General features: G+C 32.6%; 1 protein-coding gene across 1 annotated transcript in view; it reads right to left on the minus strand.

Annotated features, from left to right (window-relative positions):
- Positions 1 to 119: 119 nt before the first annotated feature.
- The window catches only part of Sdc (Syndecan), a 278055-nt gene continuing 252600 nt past the window's right edge, over positions 120 to 25574 (minus strand). The window contains exons 2-5 of the mRNA XM_090102504.1: positions 7710 to 8058; positions 6093 to 6202; positions 4050 to 4176; positions 120 to 2619 (exon numbers count right to left, since the gene is read on the minus strand). Of these exons, the coding sequence (XP_089958630.1) occupies positions 2447 to 2619; positions 4050 to 4176; positions 6093 to 6202; positions 7710 to 8058 (759 nt within the window). The 3' untranslated portion in view covers positions 120 to 2446. The remainder of the gene's footprint in view (positions 2620 to 4049; positions 4177 to 6092; positions 6203 to 7709; positions 8059 to 25574) is intronic.

Genomic DNA, 25574 nt, shown 5'->3' on the forward strand with positions numbered 1-25574 from the left:
AAAAATGTTTTAACTCCATTCTTGACCTTTAAAATACAATCAATTACTTGCATCATTTGCTTAACTATATAGGTTCTTCATGTATTAGGAAGGTAAACGAAGAAAAATAAAACAATAAATTCATTATATTGACCTGTATATTTACCTAAGTGTAAAGGAGCGTATTTACAAGGTGGACATCGATATATTTATGTCTACCCTAACCTAGCTTAAACGTAGTTAGTCGATAATAGACAAGACACAATACATATTATACGATCTGTCTCGCTCGCACAGAGTTGCAAGGAAGGGGAAAGAGCGAGATAACATGATGTTTGTAAGATACTCCAATATAGTTCTGTCATAAACATTTCTATATATTATTTACTCTTTATTTGATAAGTAGCAATTTGATTTTGTGTTAATTTTTATAAACAACAAAATTGCCAACTATTTTCCCGATTTTTTTATAGAAATATTGATTTTTTATTTTATATCTTATCGCATAATATGTATTGTTTTTTATTAGTTTGAAATACAGTAAACACTTATTGTATTGAATCAATTAGAATTATTGAACATTAAATATAACTAAACAGCTGCCTTTCAAATTATTAAAATATTAACACAAATTTCAAAATTGATATAAAAAACAAAAGCTTCACATATATTTTAAATGCAAATTCTGTCGATTTAAAATGAGCGTAATTATTAAAAGCCTGTTTTATTAAATTAATTTCTTAATTTATAAAGACTTCTACAGCTTATCAATAACATTTATTTTATGTACGCATATAGATAATAGACAAATCTAAGTATTTAACCAAATATGTGAAGCTTCATAATAAAATTATTAAAAAAAGGTACTTAATATACCATATAGGTTATTACCTGTATGAGAAAGTAACTTCAATTTCAAAGAAAAATATATAAAAAAGTGTACTTAGCATCTCTTTATTTGGTGGTAAATTACAACTATTAAATTACATCATTTAGTAGTTATTAATTAAAAGAATTTACAATTATAATTTACATTACCTTACACTAAGTGAGCCTGTGAACCATACTATTGATTTTGGGAATGTCGACATAATTGTATTTCATTTTAGCTTAACAACGATAAATCTATTTTAGAACTTCTTAAATACAATCTTTGAATAGTATCCATGCTTAAACGTGCTTCGTTTTATATATTAGACATTAACTGTAGTAATAATTTAGTCTTATAGTATGAGTTCGATAAATAATGCCCAGCTTAAAATTATTTTAAATAAAAATAAATTAACTGTCCATGTGTTACCATACTGAAATTATTACAAAAAATATATTAAAACGAAGCCACTGGCGAGTAAGTTACTAAAGATGGCACAAGTCACATAAAATAATGTAAAAAAGACTGGTTCGCACAACCTGTTTGTTAGCAAATAAATTAACCATTATATTACATTAGTGTTATATCAATAATAGAGAAAAATTAATATAAAAAAACCACCCAAGTCATAGCCACGGATAAAAACAATAAGTGCCAAAAACATTATAGACCAAGTAATTATATTTAGCCCCAAATATCTTATATTATTTAATTTATATAATATTCAAGGTATAAGATTATTTCTCTACACACTAAAGGAACATACAAACGATAGAGAAATTTTATGTATCAAATATTACGCAAAACATTATATTATAACAAGCAATTATATCAAAATTGTAAAACATCGATGCACATTGTGCAATTTCATTATAAAGGAATTTATATGAATTTCACACAAGCGCTTTTTTATTGAACTTTTGAAATTGGCGGTAATCGTTCCTCGTAAAACTTTTACATACATAAGACAGTTAATCATAAGATAGTTTTTGAAATTACTATTCCATAACCTATAAAGCATATTTTGTTATAAATTAGCTAAATACAGGTTATTTTAGGATTTATATTACATAGAGAAAAACGAGATATGGACGTGACCATAGACTTTAGTCTAGGAAGAAAAAACTACGACACTTGGCAAATGTACAATTAAAAGAAGCGAATGGCACATTCATTTTATACAGACAACATTACAAGATCTCCCATTCAGATTCAAACTTAGTGTTACACTCAAACACTTATATTAATCTCGAACGAAGACAATCTATCGAGACGGACATCGCGATATTAAAAGTTTGGTCTTTTATGATATTAAAATTTATGCAAATGCATACCTACATATTTCGTTTAATTAACAACATTTGAGTGTACATTGTTTGTACAGATATGTACAATCAGTACAGATAGTATGTTGAAAATTGTATTCGTTTGAAAACCGACTACAGAACATATCAGCCACAGGATAAATCGGTGCACGTGATTCGGAACGTTTTAGTCGATGCTAAAATTTGAAATATCAAAATGGCGCGCGGACGGCGGCCATGTTGTTTTATCTGTCATTTAAAAAACGGGTGGCATTTGATGTTCTGTGTCGTCTCACGCATAAAACTCTCTGTTGTTGTGACCCTTCCCGTAGGAGGCGGCTGCGGGGCTCCGCTTGGGCTCGTCCAGCGCGTACGAGCCCTCGTCCTTCTTCCTCATGCGATACACTATGAACATTACTACTAGGATCGCGCATAGAAGGCCCACTACTGCTCCACCGATGACGGCTGAAATTATAAGAAATTATGTTAACTAAATTGTATTTATTGTTATTTTTGAAGTGAAACTTCTTTATCGGGGTTGGAAAAAAATTAGCGTAACATTTTTTCGTTACGCGTGACATTTTTCCGTTACGCGCCATCTTTTTCTTATCCCTACCACGCGTGATTCGACGTATTTCTGTAAAGTTGCATACCTATAGTAAATTATTTTTTGAAAAATAAGGTCATAAAGAAGTTTCACTTCTTACGTGTGTACACTAGTACTCGCACACATTTTTTTTGTTATATAAGGTGCATATTAAAATGAGCATTTTTATCTTTAACTTTTTGTAAGGTCTTTGATGTTTTAACGTAATTATTTGATAAGCATCGCAGCGAAACAATAGTGCAATTAATGAAAATTAAATCTTAATTAATCAGATATTTACGTTACTGAGTATGAGAAAAAACAAAATAATTGGACAATGTCATTCAGTTAAACATGCATAACATAATATTATCAATTTCAAGCTACATGTAAGAATATTTGCGAGGTCAGTAATTCTTACACTAGATTCAGCTTTCTAGTCTTAGTGTTGTTCAAATATATTTCTTTATTTACAACCACTATCAAAGCTGCTAATGAGCGAATTAATATAAATATATGAAATCCACATACATAATCTACACAAGATATGACTATCGCTAGGAAAACCGGTATAAGTAAATCATGACTTGGCTAATTTTTATAAGTAGACTTATCATAGAATAAAATATATCTCTCCGTATTCCGGCATTTACTTGATTGAATTAATAGAAAAGTGACTTAATTGGTCAACTGCATATAAAGTTTACTATGTTCTCATTTCCTTATATCCAGTTTAATAAGAATATTTTATTACATATATCAAAATTTTATATTAATAAACAGTAGCAGTCTAGAAGGATTACGTTCGAGCATAAGCAAAATTCACAAAGATCACAATATATAAACCTTGATCAATCCAGCTATATTGCTAGTATTGCTAGCTTTGCTATATTATCCTTAAGATAACCTCAAAGACCAAGATTATACACAAATTACTTCATCTTGGTGATCTTAAAACAATTAAGAAGAGAATTACATAAGTACACCCAATATAACATGTACACCGCAGTTAAAATAAGTACCAAGAAAAATTCATCCAAGATTAAATTTTTTTGAAGTTAAAACTTCTTTAGCGGCGTTGGGTATAAAATCTTAAACTCGCGTCAGGACACGTGACCTGATCGAAAAAGCGTAAGACGGATGGATATCAAACATGCTCAACGTTAATAATCAAGTTTTCACTTCTGCCGGCACTCCCGGAGTGCAACCCGTCTTTTTTTTTCTTTGATTCTGATTCTTGGCGATCACAGACATTTGGCGATGTTATCAAAGGAATATTCAAAGACCATACAGAGCAAGGTATACCCACCAGCTAATATGCCGGGTTGCGCGAAGAAGCTGGTGGCGCGGTCCTCGTGTGCGGTGTCCATGATGAGCACGCCGCTGTCCGCCGGCCGCGTCTCCGGCTCCAAGTTGGATCCTGCTTGGCTTTGGTCCTGGAACGTTTTATGTTCAAATGATATATATTTTTGTTTGTTGAGCATCATGTCCTTTGGAAGATATAGCCACCTTGGCAATAAGAATGACCGTTCCAACCACACTAAAGTGTTTAGATTTGATCTGATACACTTCTTACTATCATTTTATCTCTTATTTAGTCGAATTATATCCTTAGAATATTTTTATACAAGTCAGGTGGGGTAAGAGGGTCACTGGGGGAAGAGGGCCTAGAGACCATAACTAGTAAACCGAAGCGTTTATGACTATGTACTTTCCGTCGATAAAAAAGTGAAGGCGAATTAGTTTGAGCGGTTTTGAGTAGATGTCGCTACGTAGCACAGACATCACAAAAAATGTAAACAAATTTGACAGTTGCGAATTCGGCTAACACCAAGTTGGCTCGTTTTTTTGCGAACCCATATTTTAGTGATAAAAGTGTGCTAGAAATATTTTAAATATCCTGATACACGGAGAAAACTGTAAGTATTTCTTTTATTAATCATTTTAGTTAAGAAACAACTAAATATTGTGAGTTTCTTTCGCTTGAAAATCCTAGACTTCAAAAACAATAGCTGGGGTAAGAGGCTCACTATTGACGGTGAAAGAGGAACATATGTTTCTCTTGCCCCGTGTGAGGGGTGACCAACATTTTGATTAATTTATAATTATATGTGGATAAAATGAAAAGAAGTGACTGACTGTTCTGTACCTATTACAATTTTAAATTATAACTAAAAATTTCTCGCTCATGTGTTTTTTTTATATTTTTTTTTTTATTTAATAGGCGGGCAAACGAGCATACGGATCACCTGATGTTAAGCGATTTCCGCCGCCCATGGACATTCGCAACTCCAGAGGAGTCACAAGTGCGTTGCTGGCCTAAAGGATTATGCCTCCTGTGCCAGTAATTACTTCAGGGCCTCATCTCACCACCAAACCGCATATAATATATGTGGTACCGCACAGTGATGCAAGCACCACTATTCGCCAAGTTTCGCTAAGTTCGCCTGTCTCAAAATTCCAGAAATTCCAAAGAATTTCTTTTGGATCAAGAAGATCATTTATGTTTTTAACTGACTTCTTAAAAAGGAGAAGGTTCTTAATAGATGAATTAAAATACTGATTCGCAATATTGATCTCATCACATAGTGCCATTGTTATTTTTAAAGAGTAACTAACTAGGAAAACTAGTTAGGGACAGACTGTTTACCATTACTATGTATGATTAAATAAAAATAGAATTATAACTAGTCGACTTCTTTTTAGTTTGCCACCCCTGATCGAACCTGTATGTCCCTCTTACCCCGAATTGATGTATTCTTGTTTTTTATTCCAAATTATACCTTATTTCATCGACATTAAGATCTAATATTGACCAAAGACATTCTATCTACAAATTAACGAACATTAAGCAACGAATATTTTAATTCAAACTCCAATCTTAGGAAATACAATGACTGTCCCTCTTACCCCTTGTAAGGGGGAAGAGGAACGATTACTCAATCTTGACATTAATGTCAATATCTTCGTAGGAACTGCTATTAGAGTAATGACATTTAGCCTACGGGAAGCTAATACATAAAGGTAAGTTCTGTGTGTTTCAAACATCTTAAAAAGCTATAAATGTTGTTCCTAGCAGTCAAAATATTTTACTGAAAATGAAATATGTTCCTCTTACCCCACCTGACCTCATACGAAACGATACGCTTTAGATTTAGTAAGCTACTTTTGTGGGGAAATTGTGGTATTTTGTGGTCACGTTCATTAATTAATTCAAATTGCATTTAGCATTGCATTTTCTTCCATTCCTCACTATGAAATATTCTAAGTATCTATGACGAGATTCTGTGAAGGCATTAGCGCCGAAAATTGGTTAATAATATACTTAATAGAAATAGTTATTAATACTCACAACGGTCTCTCCGGAGATATTGATCTGCACAGGATCTGGGCGCGAGGGCTGGTCCTCCCCCGCGCCGCGCGGCTCGAAGTCGCCTTCGCTCGGGCCAGACAATATCCGCGCTGAAATGTTTACAAACATGTTATTGGGAGCTGTGACGTCACTGGCTTGTTTGATGACGAGAAATGTTTTGGCCAATGTATGGAGATGTAGAACCATACTTTGCTTCAGATGCGTTTAGAAGTGGTACCAGTTAATAGAGAAAATAGATATACATATATGTAATTATTATCTATGTTAGTTGTTAAGAAGTTCATAATATACTTGTATGGCTCCACCATAGTTGTTATAAGAATGTACAAGAAATAGCGATAGAATACACTTTATAGAACTTAAGGTATGAACAATAATACTACTTAGAATAAACAAATACTTGGTTATACACACAAAAAGCTACCCGATGAGGAACTATTTGCAAATAGAGCAGCGATATCATAGCGAGGAAAATTCATGGTAAAATCACGAAGTTACGAATAATACTGAATAGCAATGAGGTCTAACAAGACGAACGACATAAAAACATGGTAAAATAGAAAATACAAACATGCCAGAAATGGTAACTGATTATAGAGAAATAGAAAATGATGAAGATGGTAACATGCGTCAAATGGGTTGATGGTTTAAGCGGTAACTCACCGAAATCCTCCGTGAATCAAGTACAGTAGGATTCACACAATATGGGATTAAAAATAACAATAAATACGTCCTATTACGTCGATGGTCAGGATGATACTGACGTAGGGACTTGTGATAAGCGGTGCCTAACGGGAACGTATTGGCTTATGAATATTATTCAAGGCTATATTGTAATAGTTAGGTTTGAGGTTAATAAAATTCATGTCAAATAGCGTTTATGGTAGTAATTGCACTTAGATTTCAATTATTCACACGATCTCACTCTAATGTAATAGTAAAAAGAAGGATAGCAGATATTTTATACATAATTGGCTCGCATGAATTTTAATCGCATTGAAAGTGATGGATTTACCGAGCAAGGGAATGATACAGTCATGAACAAGATAATATGTTGATATTTTAAGTTTTTTATATAATTATTCAATATTGTTATTATTTTTTTCGCGTGTTCCTCCAAAAATATACGTTCCAGAAGGATTGTTCTCTGGTTTTTTAATATGACTCATAAGTATCAACTATCCTTCTTAATAATTCGATATAAGAAGATGTTCTATGAATCTTATTGGTAAATTATGTTTACCACAATAGCTTTACCACAATCAAACTGTTTACGTTATATCGTTAGAAAACAAATAGAATTAATTAAATCTAATTCGAAATAATGGATTAAATATTACTCATCTCTTGAGGAAACAGGATATATATTATGATAATACTGACCTAACTATCTACATTGAATAAATACTAATAACATTGAACGTTGCATCGTCATCCTCTGTATAACAAGTAAATTTGTGTGACAGAGTATTAAGAGACAATAGAAAAGTGTTGTACAATTGCACAGATAGGTAGGTAGGTATTCTTAAAGACGATGTGACGTTCATAAACTTAAACAAAAACGCAACAAAACTGGCATGCATGGCCTCTACTCACGACTGACTACATCGATCGGCTGCACTACTGGTGGTGGGATCGGAGGCTCGGATTCCGCAAAGAACGGCGCGTCCGGATAATCGTCCGTATCGGGTTTCGGAGCCTCCGTGGTGGTAGTGCGTAGGCGTGCGTAATCCTCGTCATCTTCAGGCACGTCTGGGACGTCACCTGAGCCACGCCCGTCTTCGTCGTCGACGCCGGGTCCCGGGCCGGATCCGGATCCGGAGCTCTCGTCGATCTCTAGACCGGAGCCGTCATCGTCGATGAACAGATCCTTGTCGGATGCGAGAGGACCGTCGTGCTGGATGTGGATCGCTCCCTCCGTCGGCTGGACGCCGGCGGCACCGTCCTGAAATAGATCGATTAATTTTATGAATTACTTGTCAAACACTATATGATGGAACTTTGGAGGACCTACATATTATGGAAAAAAAACCTTCGTAAATGGAAAAGACGGCCAAATTCGAAGCGCAGTGCAATTTAATCTGCAGTCCTATTTATCGATTATTATAAGTTTAAATTTCATATCCACTTCAAGTATACGTGGTAATACCGATGATACTCGACCCAATTCGGTTAAAAAATAACCCCCGTAGATGCACCTAGCCTCTGAATTTCAAGAGCCACTATTGAGGGCTCGACAAATCGCGGGTGAGGCTCTTAATATAACCTAAAATCGTCAAGAGGTCATCATTAAAGCTATAAACCTTTCAGATTTCTTCAGAAACCCACTATGCAATCACAGAAACTTGATTAGAGTGTCTCATTATAAATTTAAAGCCGCTTCAAACCTATGTTGCTTTAATTATTGCAACGGGATGGGTTCCAACTGCATAGTGCATATAGATAATCATATCTATAGACGCGACCTACTTCCAGAACGTTCACAAAGCAGTCGATTCGCGACAATCTCTGATTATATTGCCACAACCACTAGTGATTAACATCATTAACAATATAAAACCTTATAATTAATAATGACTCACTTGATTAAAAGATATGATCTCACTGTGTGCACAAATAGACTGAGCTTTCTCCTGGATGTTCGATATAGGAGGTTTGTTAGACACTGCACTTACCGAATTATCACCAGGGGCAAAAAGAGGCTATCCAAAAAATTAGGCCTGATTGTTTGTTGTACACCAAAACTTGGGCAGTGCTTCTGTCTGTTAGTCAAGTTGTATAGTAAGTTGGATCGATAGGGCTGCGGGTCGCGGCGCGGGAGGGGAGGGGTGGTATTCCCGAAAGCTGTCGACAGATGCCGGGTTACAGGAAGGCTTGCGGGGAACATGGTTCGCAGTGGCCGCGCCAGAGGGCGTTGGATGCAATTTTATTAAGCTTTTTTGAAGTATTGAAATGGTTAGAATGTTTACTTAACACGGTTATGATTTTATTTTGTCAGTTTGACCCGTTTAGGAAAGGAAAGGCTGGGTTTGTATCGTGTAAATAAGTAGGTATTTTGTGTGTGGGGTTATTACTCCTCATTTTTAATACCGACTACGATACGAATACGACTCTAGTAGTCGCACATAAATTGATAATACAAAAATGAGATTTCAATCATTTAAAATTCCGAAAGCTTTGTACGTGCTTTGTACGTAGTATAATATTTTGTTTCCTTTCACAAATTCAGGCGAGCTAGCACAATCAAAATTTCTTTATAATTTCAGTGTGTGTAAAGTTAAAAACTCATTATAATTAACTCGCAAAGCAGTTCTCTCATTATGTAAAATAATGGCAATATTTCCGTGTTAAGCCCCGATGTTTATCGCATGCACAACGCTTGGTAATGAGAAATATAATTTATTGCCTACAGATAGCCCCGTGGTTTGCTGCTTTATACCGGTTACCTGTGTTACGTCGCTATGGATAAAATACTTACAGAATATGAAGCAAATAATTTTATTAAATTATATTTTTTTACCTACCTACGTATAGTAAAGTATAAGCAAGAAAAAAATGGGCTTTAATATATTATTTACTTTTTAGTTACGTTATTATCATGCTTTAGTTAGGGCCTGGATGTGGAGACCGCTTATAAGTGATAAGGCCGCCTTCTCTGCTGTATTTTATATGTGTAAGTCAATCAAGAAAATAAATTTATTTTGATTTCATTTCATGATGGCATCACATAAAGAGTTTAAATAAAATACATCAATAAATGAATATAAGCGAACATAATATATTTTCAGATGAGTTACGATTGAATCTTGTAACCCCGTAAATAAGACTAGACTCCATTTTCCTTATTTTGATTTCCCTATTCCATATCAGTTTGTACCATAAAAAACGTCTACTCTTAAAAGTTTCACAAAAACTCGAAAATTGCTAGAATTTTCGAGACCAACGTAGGGTAATTGATTTTTACATGAAAATCAATCGCCGTACAGTGTACTATGGAAAAGTTTTGCACGAACTAAACAACTTTTCTCATCTATACGTTTATAAAAAATGAATTATTATAAACATATAAAACATTATATTATAACTTAAATAACGAATTCAAGAGATCGTCAGCTATAATTTAAATTATCATGTAAAATAATTCTGCGAAATAAAATTATTTAAATATTGTTTTAACATATTTCAAATTAGCAAATGCTTCGTGAATTTCAAAATTGATATACTCAAATCATAAACGTAACCTTTGCATATAAAATGTAAAGATTGCAAAAAATATCTTAAAAATTTAAAGAATTTAACATAAAATAATGAAGGTAATTTAATGGTCTGTAAAGGTCGTTTATCGCCTAATCTTAATTAAACCTAGGAAATTAGGTCTGTTATATTTAAATAACAAAAGACGTGGCTAGATCCGAAATTTAGATTAAGATAATTATTAATTTAGCTCAAACTAATAAATTATATATTCTACTAAATTATAATTATATTCTACTAAATTATAATCAATATAACTAGGTATACCTAGTTTATCGATTATAAAATTTTGTTTAATATCTTCGTGGGGAACATAATAGAGGAAATAGAGATTTCTTCAGAAAACGCGTACACTTTTTAACTTTATATAAAACTAGCTATTCCCCGCGGTTTCACCCGCATTGCTCCGCTATTGTTGGTATTAGCATGATGATGCCTTCCGATAAATGGGCTATCTAACACCGAAATAATTTTTCAAATCGGGCCAGTAGTTCCTGAGATTAGCGCGTTCAAATAAACAAACAAACTCTTCAACTTTATAATATTAGTAAGTAATTATCTATACTAATTTATAGTATAGAGTATAAACTCCAGATAATTAATGAAAAATATACATTCATTAGTGATGTCGTATTGCCATTTCAAAGAATATGGTTTCTTATACAATTCTCTTTCAATTCAATATATATTTTATCATACCATACAACTGTTCATCTGTAATTTGGTTAACGAACCGACTTGAAACTTTTCAAATATTAAAAATCGATTACTCAGTCAATACAAGTTACTGTGTTACTTTGAAGGTCCAAAAACTTGAACAAAGCTTCGACCCTTTAAATATGCGATGAATTTAGAAGTGGGCTCAAAGGCGTCTGTTTAAAATGTACAAAGTTTAATGGAATTCTGTCGTACTCGAGAATATTAAGGAGATAATAGCGTGGGCGCTTGTGTGGGTGTGGTATACCTGTGTGAGTGGCTGGTGATACTATCTATATTCTTTAATATATAAAATTCTCGTATTACAATGTTAGTTATACCATACTCCTCCGAAACGGCTTGACCAATTCTCATTAATTTATTTTTACATACCTGCCATCTGGTAGTTCTAAGAATTGGACAACATCAATTTTTCATACTCATAAGTGATAAAAACATAAGATCGCATAGATTGTATACTTTTTAACACGGTACCGACTGTTCTCCAGTAATAAAAAGCAACATTTCCAAGTAACCTAGCCAACTGGAAAAACGATATATTAATATAGTACCCACTTGAGTATGCGCCCAAATAATAGTACCTATAGTTTAATCTTTTTTTAAACTGCTGTTCTTTACAATTACATCTATACTATCTATACTAATATTATAAAGCTGAAGAGTTTGTTTGTTTGTTTGTTTGTTTGTTTGTTTGTTTGTTTGTTTGAACGCGCTAATCTCAGGAACTACTGGTCCGATTTGAAAAATTCTTTCGGTGTTAGATAGCTCATATATCGAGGAAGGCTATAGGCTATATACGATCACACTACGACCAACAGGAGAGGAGCCACGGGGTTGAAACCGCGCGGAGCGGCTAGTAAATGATATTCTTATATTGTAAATACAAGCAATTTTTAGCCATGCAATAAAACCTATTTTACTCAAAGTAGAAATTCGAAACATATTTGCGATCTAAAGGAGCTATGCACGAAACCGTTCCCTTTTAAATCATGGAAGTAGCTAACTCTTCTGATTTGTTGGCGACATTTACTGTAGCCAGGCCCGTATTGTGACTGAAAAACTATAATAATATGTTATTATATTGTAATGTAATAGATTAATGTGTAAAAGGATTAGTATTTAAAGTTTAAGCGATAATAATATAGAATTTATTGGATTGCGATGTGTAACAAAAAATAGATTAAAAGCATGCTCTTAAGGTTCTTGTAAAAAAATATTATTTTCAATGTTGATCCGGTTTTATTCATTTAGTTTAGTTGGCTTTTCTTTCGTAATTAGCAGCGCGATATGCGATTAAAAGTTTCACGTTACGCAGTCATTACTCTACTTACTTAAGCGTACTGTTGCAGTTACCCGAAAATAATTCTTTCACGTATTTTTGTTGCTACTTTTTAAGTAACTGTCGTATTGGAAAAAACCTGAAATATCCACATATAAATATACATTGTTATTTTTGCTATCTATTTAAACTTGCACCGAGTCCGTCCCTGTGCGCAACTTTTAGCGGTTTACAGTAACTTTTCGTGGTTTATGTATTTCGAGCCAAAAGAATTGTTCGCGGTCATGCGAAATTGCTACTTACATTTCTATCAAGAGTTGGTTTTACAAAAGTTACTATAAAACTCATTTAGAAGCTGTTTAGGCAAAACATTCTGATACTTTTTACAAGTTGATTCCGCTGCTACAATTTATCTTCAAAGAATAATGAAGGTTAGCTGATTTTACGAAGGTTTAATTCCAAGAGAGGCTGGCTTGTTTGAACTTTAGTCCTTCTTATTTAGATTAAAATTCTTTTTTTAGATGATAAGGTAATATAGAATAACGAAAATGTATTGCATTATTTCTACGTATCAACCTATAGATACATTATAATTTATAACATTACAATTCTTCTTTTCATAATTTCTGTAAGATTCAAAAGTACTTTTGATGAATAAATTCAATTTTATTTATTTATTTATTTATTAATACTTTATTGCTCTTAGAATTATTACAATAATACTTAATCTAAGAATACATTAAAACAATTTTACAATCTGTATTTATTGTATACTAGCGGTCCGCCCCGGCTTCGCTCGTGGTACATATCTACGTTTTCTCTACATAAAAACCATCCTCGTACTTCAAGGAATATAATAAAAAAAGAATTATCGAAATCGGTTCAGCCGTTCTCGAGTTATGCGCTTACCAACACATTTTGCGATTCATTTTTATATATAAGATTTGGTGATCACAATAGTAACACACTATTTTGCTAACAAAGTTATAAATAATTTATGTGGAGAGAAAATACCTTATTAATCAATAGAGAAAATAACAAAAAAGTACATTTCCGTATACTTCAAAACGAATCAAAATATTGAATCTCCCTCCCCCAGGACTTGAAACATTATTAAATACGGCGCGATAGCTTTTCTGTTTCTGACGTTATATTTTATAGGCCGAGACTGCCCTGATTTATGGCTTAAAGATCGACTCATAAATCATGTGCTCCACCCTTAATGTCCCTAAAAATTGTGTGGAAAAATAAGCTTCAACGGACAAGCGTTGGTTATTAATTAATTTTACTAATTTCACGTCAAAGGGAACTATAGTGTTGACTTTCGGATGGTTTGGATGCAACATTGTTGGATATTTATTTTTTATTTTTTATTTTTACACTTTATTGTACAATACTAGTAATAAAAAACATATATAATTTAACATGGAGAACATGAATATGGTAAGTGCACAATTGGCGGCCTTATTGCTTAAAGCAATCTCTTCCAGGCAACCGTAAAAATAAAGGACATGTACGATGCTGGTTAAACGCGAAGGCGCAATCATAAAGAAAAAAAATAAATAAATAAAATCAAGGATAAGAAAACATGGATACTTATGGCTAATGGAATTAAATTCGTATTCACGTTGGTAATTAATTTATTTTTGTAGAACGTTTGTCTGCGACTTTTGATGTGGGTCAAACTTTCCTTATAATATGTGTTTGTGTAACTTCGGATCCTGTCGTGGGTTAGGGGTAAGTTGATAAAAGTTTTTAATTGCTGTACATCGAAGTTTGAACCTAGGACCACTCTGTTAAGTACCTACCCCAATAGTGATTCCACGTAATCTGCATCAAAAACAGTTTGTTAAAATATACATTTAACGTGCATTTTTAACGTATGATTTAAATTCTGAATATTTTAAATCAATTCAGGACTAAAATTACGAACTGTGAAAGGAAAATCCTACCTACATGATGTAGGTAGGATTTTCCTTTCTGAATGATGAGATGTAGGCTACATCTTACCTCAGTATTACCTTCCTATATCTCTCCAGTGAAAACTAAACTATACCCATACCATAAAATTGTCCTACATAATTCAATTTCAATTTATATATAAGTGGCCCTGTCTTCCAAGCCAGAGGCCATGGGTTCGATACCCACCCGGGGCAAATATTTGTGTGATGTTTGCTCTGTATCTGGGTGTTAATTATCTACATAAGTATTTATTTAAAATTACACAGCCATCTGGTTTCCATAACACAAGCGAAAGCTAAGTATGGGATCAGATCGTGCCGTGTGTGAACTGTGAAAATTGTCCTGATTATTTTTCCGACCCAAATATCGACCAATAGAATTGCACCATTCGACGTCACGTGGTACAACCTACATGGTATTATACTGATATTTTTTTGAAAATTTTCTCTGGTCGTTGACGTCAAACTGACAGGTTGAATTCAATTGTGAAATTATTGGCCAACATTTGGGACGGAAAAATAATCTCCCGAATACCACACGAGCTTCAAAATTATCTGGCATTTCCCTCAAGGTTCCCTGCAAACAAATAAAGTCGTCAAGTTTTTCAGGAAAAATCACTCGCGCTTCGCGCTCGTGATTTTTTAACCTTGACTAAAAACTTGACTCCTTCATTTGTTTGCAACGAACCTATCGGAAAATACCCGATAATTTTTAAGCTCTTGTGGTATTATAAGTGAATATTTATTTATTTATAAAATAATGACTAAACATTGTATTAACGTGGAATAAAATAAAAGCAATCGAGATCACTGAAAGTGGGTTGGATGTTATCACAACGATAACAGTAGGATCTTCGTTTTAATTTACCAAGTCTTCGGGGAACGGAATAAATTATTTTTCCGGTGTCTCGAGCCCAACGCTCCCCCAAGATATTATTTTATATTTCTCTTCTAATGACCCATTTAGTTTATTCGAATGCGATATTAAAAATGTTCTGCTTTTCACAACGAATTGTTTTAGCTTTTAATGAGTTCTGTCTGCTTAATTATTCTCGATCTGACATGCTTTAAATAAATTCCATTTATTCTACGGATATAATATTCTATAGATGTTATAAAAGATGTCAGATAGCAAAAGCTTATATTCAATAATAATTATTTTCAGTTTCATTGCTTATCGTCGCCGAATAATCTATTTTGGGAATTAATTCGCAACAAAACTTCACGAAAATGCTTTAATTATTTCTCGTAACTTTGCTTGTGATATTAATAATCTGTAGTACTGGATTGTTTCAATAATTCTGGTCAATTTTAAACAAATAGTTTTGTTAATACATAGCTCATTTAAATGCTTACCTACACCTGTATTTAATATTTCCTGTAGTTCGATTATCTAACATGCAATAGCGAAGCAATTATTGAATTTTTGCATTGACTTTATTTATGTGATTACGTACTTAATTAATTTTACTTTTTCCGACCTAATCTAGTACAACATAAGTAGGATATTATCTCTCCTTTTTAGGTTATCTACAGAGTGTCCCATTCAAACAGTCTAGCTATTAACAACCAGAGATTATCATCGATCCCCAGATAAGCGGAGATCAGTTGACCCAATTGTATGTTGGTAGATACCTAGTGTTTTTTTATTCGACACCCAGCAAAGGCGTGTATATAGGTATACTAGCTGTGTCCTGCGGTATTACCCGCAATGCTCCGCTCTTGTTGGTCTTAGCGTGATGATATGTAACATATAGCCTTCCTCGATAATTAGGCTATTTAACACCGAAAGAATTTTTTAAATCGCACCAGTAGTTCCCGAGGTTAGCGCGTTCAAACAAACAATCTCTTCAGCTTTATAATATTAGTATATCTAGATGAAGTATATAAAGTATAGATATATACCTAGTGTATAATTTCCATGTTTTTCTCAGAACAAGGTATCGTTAGTAATGTGGCAATTGCGTGCGAATGTTGATGGATGGTTCTGACAAATATGGGTGGGTGTTACATACATTTTCTATTTCGATAATGGCGCTCTGTTTGGTTTAGATGTTGTCGACCCGTTTGGCGCAATGGTGATATTGATTTTAGATATGGTGGTGGTTTTGTTTTGGCTTTAATATCTGAATAGTATAACTTGTAGAATTTACCACATAATAATGAACAGGTACCTACCTACAGAATTGACCCTAACGATCAATGTAATAAAATTACAGGGTCTTAATATAACAGATTGCAGTGGGTTCGATGCCCGGATGTTGTAAGCAAATTTTCGGAAAACTTTGATTACATATACAGATTTCATTATTTTTAAAAATAATGGAATGTTTCAAATTCCACCCTGTATATTATATATGTGTAAGTAGTTCTAAGGCTTATGTACGACTGTTCTATACAACCATGTACAACTATTAAAGTGTTAAATAAATAAAAATAAATAAATATATTTACAGAAAATTTCTACCAGTCATAACTCTTCACAATTGGAATAAACAAATAGATTTCCAGACCTAGTCGCCTGCACGCAGGGCGTTTGATAAAAATAAACTCCTACACTTTCAATGAACTCTTGTTAAGTGTAAAAGAAAACTTTAGGTTACAAAGTCCACTTTGCCGTTCACTTGGCAACCTTTATTGTTATTGCAATCCACTCTCTAGCGGCACGATTGTTTTGTTTAAATCTTTAGAACTAACATACTGGGGATTGAGTCTCGCGGACTCTCAATATACCTTCTTTATTTGCTATTAAACTTTGTTACATTCACTGTAAGTACATTTTATAATTTTTAAACACCATTATTGACTGACCGGTTGGCTCGGTTGGTAGTGACCCTGCCTTCCAAGCCAGCGGTCGTGGGTTCGATTTCCACCCAAGGCAAATATTTGTGTGATGAACATAGATGTTTGCTCTGTGTCTGGGTGAATTGTCTATATAAGTATTTATTAATTATATATTATGTATGTTTATCAGCCCTCTGGTTTCAATTACACAAGCGAAAGCTTAGTATGGGATCAGATCGTGCCGTGTGTGAAAATTGTCCTGAAATATTTATTATTATCGATGTTAAAGGCCATCATCAGCATCAGGCCGTAATCCACCAGGCTGGCCAAGTGCGGATTGGCGGATGTCACAAAATAATCACCAAACATTTGCCTCACGATGTTTTCCTTCGCCCTTCAAGCAGTGGTGATGTTATAATATATGATACAGCTATTATTTTTCCTAATTTTTGTAAAGTAGAAAACAAAGGCTTAACAACTGTGATGACTGATGACTAATGAAAATGTTTCATATTTTATCACAATCAAATAATACACTAATTTCTTATTTTATCAGTGAGCTAAAACCGGGCAATAATTTAATTGATAAATCCCTGTAAATCCGGTATATTAAATTTCTAATAAATATATTGCAATTATCCTGATAATAAATTATCCAAATTATCGAGTAATTAATACTGCAATTGAAATTGCATATTTGATTTAAGATAATCTAATTAGTTGAGCTTTTTAGTTTCAATCGAGTGTTATTATGCGATAAAATAAAATGGGACAGATTTATGAAGTAGTTAGTTGGTTCTGCTTTTCACTTTGTTCGGTTAATCTCGGATTGTTTGAATGTAAACAATAGGAGCGGGATTGGTTGGATCATCGTTGATTTGTCTTTGTACGAACTTTTACTTTGAGTTGAACATTGGTAGTTTGATTGAAATATGTTTATCTATGGATAATAGATAAGATTGAAGATGTTTTTGACGTGACATCGTCTTATAATTCGATAGAGCCGGCTGCACGCACGAAAAAAACATGACTCATGCGGCGTTTCCTCGTTCTGAGGCGTTCCATGGGCTTGAAGTGCCAGCGAGAGCGCGGAACGAGCGACAAAGAAGAACAATCGGACGTTGTCACGTTCAACTATCGTCAGTAAACCGACTTTACAGACAACCAATTTTTTTAATACGCATCACAAACTGTTATTTCATAAGCCTTAACAAGTAAAGGTGATTTTTCTATATTATCGTGTAAGAAAGACGTGATCATATTTTGTTTTTCTAACGAAATGAAAACTTGTTTTTCATTTATGTCTGGTCGTTAATATCATACACATCACACTAATGATAATCAGTATTATATTTCGTTCTGTAAGGTATCAATTTTTTAAATAGTAATTAATATGATGAAAATTTAGAACGTTAATGATCCTTCTTCAAATACTCTACATACATTTTCTTCATTCATTCATTTCAACTAAGGATTATCTTATTATTATCGTCAAACATTTATTTACCTATACCCTACGTTCCGAAAAAATAAAACTTTTCTAACATGATAAAAAATCGAATATTTCTTTGTATGTAGTTTTATTGACATATCAGTCATCGAGTCGTTAACGTAGTGACAAAAAAGTTTCAGCATGATGGATTCGCTTTGTTTTAAATGTTTTTTTTTTGTTTTTTTTTTTGCTTTTTTATTAGAGCCTTTGTAGAACAATTTATTACAAATAAAAAAAAGTTTGTTTTCTTGCAAATTCGATTTTGTCCTATCCCTAGGAAATATTTGTTTAAAGTATTTTATTTCAATTTTGAAACTAGTCCAATTTGAAAATTGTATGATTTAAAAGAAATATTTATTACCTAAATGTTCAGAATAAATCAAGTTAAAATACATCCCTTTTAATATAGTTTTCATGTCACTCGGATAATTTATAGATTCTACCAACAAATGGATATAAATGAGTTTTCCATCAAGACTCGAACAAAAAATCAGGAAAATGCTTCCTTCAAACAAAACAAAATTAAATACCTAACTAACGAAGGTTTTTATATTGCTGCTAGCTTTCAGCCCGCGGCTTCGTCCGCGTTTTCAAAGAAAAACCCGCATAGTTCATTTCATAGTTCAGTTATCTCTCAAGTTGGATCGAACTGCACATGGTGTGCGAATTTTATTATAATCGGTTAAGTGGTTTAGGAGTCCATTGAGGACAAACATTGTGACACGAGATTTATATATATATTAAGATGTATTAAGATAAATTTCAAGATAAACATTTAAATTTCCTATACATTGTTTACCAGTCAGACAATTGAGATACAAATTCCAGCCTCAAAGAAACAGCATTTAAATGTCATTTCTCATTATATTAGCGTCCCCATTTCGTATTTCTCGGAGAAAATTACCAATTCATTAGCCGAGTTTTACCTGAAACAAGAGAAATGAAAATAATTATTAACATGAAAAGGGAATAATCAAAAAATGAATCACAAACAAGTTTCTTGGAAGATTGTGATTGTCGAATTCATAGAGAATTTTCTACGAATTTGTCGGGTTTATATGGTTTGGAAATACATATGCGAATATATTTATTATTTAATTAAAAACAAATAATATTATAATGTCTAATTAAATTTTCTGCCGTTTTATGAAATTACGAAGAAATTAGGTAGGTACCTGCAGGCAATTTCGTTTAAAAGATCTTTTGTGAAATTATAACTTTGCCTTTTCATATATATTTGTGTGGCACATACGCACATAGTTAAATTTCTACTAAAAAATACATTACCAATAACTTAAAAAAAAACCGTTACAATTGGCATTTATCTCAATCACCGTAAGATTATCGGATAATTAATAAAATTAAATTTTATTCTACACATATCGTACATTATAACTACATATGTACCTACCTACATTTACTCCAAATACAACAAAAATACATTTACAAATACCAACCTACATGTGTATTGTACACATGTAGGTAGGTACCATTCGCACGACTTGTTACGCCCAAAACATTATTTTCCCTGATCACGAATTAAGCTCATCGGTATATCATGTATTTTCCTCCTACAAACAACATATTTTGTTTATTGACAACACAGACAATTTTTGTTTTCTCTCCATAACGTATTCATGTATCTTATGCCTTGTATTTTCTTATTGAGCGAGCGGAGTTAACTAATAAAATAGACTTTCCTTAACCGGAAAAAATTCGCACAAAACGCGGGAGCAAAAGGGAATTTCTTTTTGAGGAAACTTCTGTATGAAAAACAGAGCAATCCCGAGTATGGAGACTGCAAAATTAATTTCGGAACGTGAATATGATTTATGACGCTAATCCGAAAGTTTTGATATATTGTGCCATGTTTGTAATATATTATACTTAGTGAATGTGGGAATCAAGGGTTGTAGGTGTTTACAAAGGAGTGTTACTTAAGAAAAAGTTATAATTATGTACCCAGTTGTTCCCTGAAAATTACTATTGATAAAATATGATAATAAGCCATTGAAGAGAATCGATAAGATGGTATATATGAAGATGTCTAGGCCATAAGCATAAAAAGAACCTGCCCAGAACCTATACAAAATGATTTTAAGGTATAAAGTACCTACATGCTTTTTTATATTTGGCATTATGGTGTCCTTTTAATCCATGCACATATTATGACAAGTGATTACTACGTTAATTTACCATCTATAATAAAAAAAAAACTCATACAACTAAATATATACATCCTGTGTGTTAAAAATAGTCTTAAAACAGCTTCCACTAATTTACTCGTTCTCGAAGGCAAAAAGTTAACGAAAGCTTTTGAAAGTTACACTTGTTAGCGGTAGTTGAAAACACTAAATACGATAGTGCTTAGTTTATATTGCAACCAAATAATACTTTTTTATATAATATATAGGAAGTTTTTAAATAGAAATTAAATTTAAATGATGCATGAATACTTGATTATTGTAATATTTCAATGGTATTTGTAAGAAAAAGCTCAAACGTGGTGGTGAAAACCATTACCTACTTGTTCAGATAACATGATTTAAAATGGTTTATTAATACACATCAAGCTTATTGCCCTATAATATCATCATGTACTTAATCATAAACCATTTCTAGCTTTAAATTTCTATAGGAAGAGATACACGTTGGGAAGTGACTTCGTAACTATGAGTCGTCGCTACTTTGAGTAAAGCAATGCATAAACCGAAGTAGATACACAACACATCTTCTTTATCTAACTGACTCAAATACAACGTCATTTTAAAGAAACCGACAAGTCACTATTCTCAAAGTTTACAGCTAGTTTAGATCGCGGTACGGAACCAGTCGAAAAGCGAGGCAATAAAAGACATGTCAAAAAGTTTGCGAGACAATCCTGAACGAATATATTTGCAAACTTTTATAGAGCCATTTATATAACGTCAGTTTAGAAGTCATGGATATGAGAATAGGATGTTTTATGGTTTTCGACGAGGAATAGGTTTAGGTACATAAAGGGGTAAACATTTTGGTAGTTTTGTTTTTATATAAATTAATTTGTTTAGGTAGAGAGTACCTATATTGTTTACCCAGCTATCATATATCTACTTCCAAAACTTTCATCAATACGACATATTTATAAATGTTTAAATCTGAAAGTTGTGAATATTCAAAACTACGAGCCTTACATTTTGTTGTCAAAAAAAGTTGACAAAAAAAAATATACCAGCCGAATTGATAACCTCCTCTTTTTTTTTAAAGTCGGTTAAAAACACATTGGCCATTCCAACTTTATCTATCGTTATTTTAAAGGCAAGCTTCATCAGTACACTCACATCCTGATGTTGAGCATTTATTGAGATTCCGACCCGTGCCACTGGGTCACGAGATATGTAGGTTATCGAGCGATTTGACATTTTTATTTTAGTACACAACTTGTGTACTAGGATTGCGTTGTTTTATTTTTAATTAATACTTTATGGAAATTATAGATAGTAGAGATAGGGGAGCATTTTAAAAACTGTTTGGCCATTTCAAATGTTATTTGTTACACAAATTTTATTACCTATTTATTAACTTATGTCAAACTATGTCAATGTATAAATTTTAGACTTTTTCCTTTATGTGTATATTGTTTGTTCTATACGTGTTTATTTTTAGTGTGTCTGGAGGATAAAGCTTAGATATAGGTCGTAAGGCTGTCTGCTCTCCATCTTTAATTATTTCTAGTAAGTAGTAACATTCATTTATCTTTCCAGAAATTTCCTACAGTTTCCATCTTCTATTAGCAGCCTTAATTAATTAGCACCTGTTATCATTTGCTATCGTCATCGAATAATACGATAAACGTTACTACAAATCAATTCGTTTGAGCCAGCTATGCCATTTGTTTTTATGCTTAAATAGGCTATTTGTGTGCATTACTCTCATTGTTATATCCATTGGACTGATAGTCTCGGTTGTTGGTTAATTATTTATTTATTTATTTTAAATCCTTTATTGCTCTTAGATAACTTAAATATTATGAACTTAATCTAATTATAAATTAAAACAAATGGCGGTCTTATCGCTTTATTTGGTACTAGGTTTCCGCCCGCGGCTTCGCCCGCGCATTCAAAGAAAAACCCGCATAGTTCCCGTTCCCGTGGGATTTCCGGGATTGCGCCATTTTCCCGGGATAAAAAGTAGCCTATGTCCTTTCTCGGGTATCAAAATATCTCTATACCAAATTTCATGAAAATTGGTTCAGTGGTTTCATGTAACATTTCGAATAATTCCTTACCTAATGAATACTACGATAAACTCATTATTATAATTAGGTACTTATTTTTATCATTGATCTAGTCATTTGACTAAGAGTATTGCTTTTTGGTTTAAGACATACTTTTGCTATGAATCTTATTGTACTGCTTGCGATGTCTACAGGATAATTATGTCATGCGGAGGGAAATTAGTCGTAGATAATATCTAAAAAAATGTTTAAAATAATATTGTTTAGTGTTATTTTTGTTACTTACATCACATTTCACTAATAAAGTGAGATTGAGTCCAACTTTGTATCACAAATTTAAACTTTTCAACAAAAAAAAAATCCATTTAAAAGATTCAAATTCCGTATTTTGTGTACCATCAAAGCGTCCAAACATAAATCATTGTGCGCACACCCTTAATTACCCCCCGTTTGATTCACGAAGAATATAAATTGCGGGGTTTTAGTATAATGACAGTTTATCCCATTTATAAGACGATTGGGCTCTAACCCCGATGGACGAACTTATCGTTCCTGTGCAGTGCTTAAGGATTTGAGGCTTTTTTGGTATATTACGTTGGTTTTGTAATAATGAGCCAATTTTCAGTGGTTTAGAATAGGAATTGTTTGTAGAAAAAATTACGTACTTTATCTACCCTAATTCACAAATAAGGGTACATAAAGTACTTAATTTTTCAATTGGTTGTTTCTTTTTCTAGCGTTTACTTGCGATTTATAGAAGGGATTCAAAGTTAAACAAATTCATTTAATTTCTTATAATTAGTTATAACGTTCCTATTTTAATATATGTATTTAATACTTTTATGTCAAGAGGTACAACATTAATACGAGTTAATACTCGTACGCAACTAATCTCGCATATGAACACAAAGTTATACAAAATAATTCTATACGATTAAAACAATTGGAATTAGCGCTTTGTAGCGTGAAAGAACAAAGTAAGCGGGTATAACTTCGAAACAAAGTGAACAATGATGAAAGTCTTTCTATACAATACAGGGAACACAAAACTTCAATAATCTTGTTAATTGTTTAAGATATCTCATTGTTTTATGTTTAAATAATGCCGAGTTTACAATGGCGCTGTCGATAATTCGCGAATGTTCTGTGGGTAAACTTTAACGGGTAATTTATATTTTAACTTTTATCTGTTATAAAGTCCTGCTAAATATAATGTGTAAATATGTTAGACTTCTCTAGCATGGAGAGTGGCTAACTTCGGAAAAGACATTACAATATTTAAGTGAGTGGTCAATTGAATATGACATTTTATTTAATGTAATCTTAAAAAAAATGTTTCATATACTTCACCAGTTTTTGGAAAATTCTTGGAAATTTATTTCAGGGCACACATTGGTCCTAAATTTTAAGTATATCCAAGGAGCTCGAGCGGACACAAAACTTTATTACACAAACATACATTTTCTTATATCATACATTTTCCAATACTTAAGATTATATTGTAAAAATGTACACACAGCTTTACCTACAAACAGTCCAAAAAAGCAGGCAAGATTGAGTTAATTTCCCCAGCTGAAACTCGAACAATAATGGATTCTGTAGGTGTTTTTGTTGATAAATATCATGTTTTTGTTAATGGATCTCTCGAATGTCTTCTTCTTTGAGGGTTTAAAACGTATTTAGGTTTGTATTGTATTTTCAGAGACAACTGTGTAACAATTGCTTTATAAGGTCGTCATTTATTTATGGGTGGTTTAGAGAGAAAGTGTGTTTTGTTAAATACACACGTAGGCATTTATAAAGATAGATCTTTAATAGAATATAAATGATATATTACCTAGATTAAAAAGACATCAATTGTCATATATTAAAATATAAAATATCACGGATGTCTGAAGATAAATAGCTATTTGTCTAATACGTTATGTATTTGATGTAATACTAGATATATTAATGCTTATTAATTTTCGTCTTCTTTTAACCATGGAGTGCCGAAAATAGATTACCCATTTTTCTGTCTTATATGCATTTTTATACACCTGATAAATCTTCCATTATAATTTGGTGCATCTTTTGTGTATTTTACTAACTCTTTAGAGTTAAAAGCACATAAGTATAACATTGCATTAAACACTATGTACAAAAGAAGAACGCATATCCTTATTTCCCAAGGAAATAAAGTACATTCCACACACGACGGTTGGAAAGATAAATCATTTCCATTCAATAGAGAGCTAGAAAGGGTTCACATAACATTAGTCGGCGCAGGTTATAACTTCGCAGCTATTCAGGGACCGAACTCCATTACGTGCCTTATAAGGGCATCTTCACAAGGATTTTAATAGATTTTTATAGTGTAATTGATAGTTAATGTTAAATGTGGCTAACGAGCTCATTACTATTGGAGTATGTATAGGAAACGTATAGGATCGGACGGTGTAAATTGTAACCATATTATGTATGTTTCTACATATATATGTGTCTACGTATGTGGAATAGCAGGTACTTCCAATGAATCCTACATCATGTTATTTTTAATATAGCAGTATGTAGAACATCTATAATTTAAAAATACAAATCTCGCAAAACAAATTCACATATTTTGTTAATAAAATTGTCGCTTTTAAAAATATATTCATATTAAAGTGAAACATCTACTTTAGTATACCTCTCGACGAAATATGAATATCAACATAATATGTATCTACGTTACTTTTTAAATCATACAAATGTAATTTAAAGTTATATAAAATACATA

This window comes from Colias eurytheme, chromosome 6, assembly GCF_061535395.1.
Source record: "Colias eurytheme isolate Ceu_HAF_F1 chromosome 6, ilColEury1 Martin Lab GWU primary, whole genome shotgun sequence".
NCBI classification, from domain to species: domain Eukaryota; kingdom Metazoa; phylum Arthropoda; class Insecta; order Lepidoptera; family Pieridae; genus Colias; species Colias eurytheme.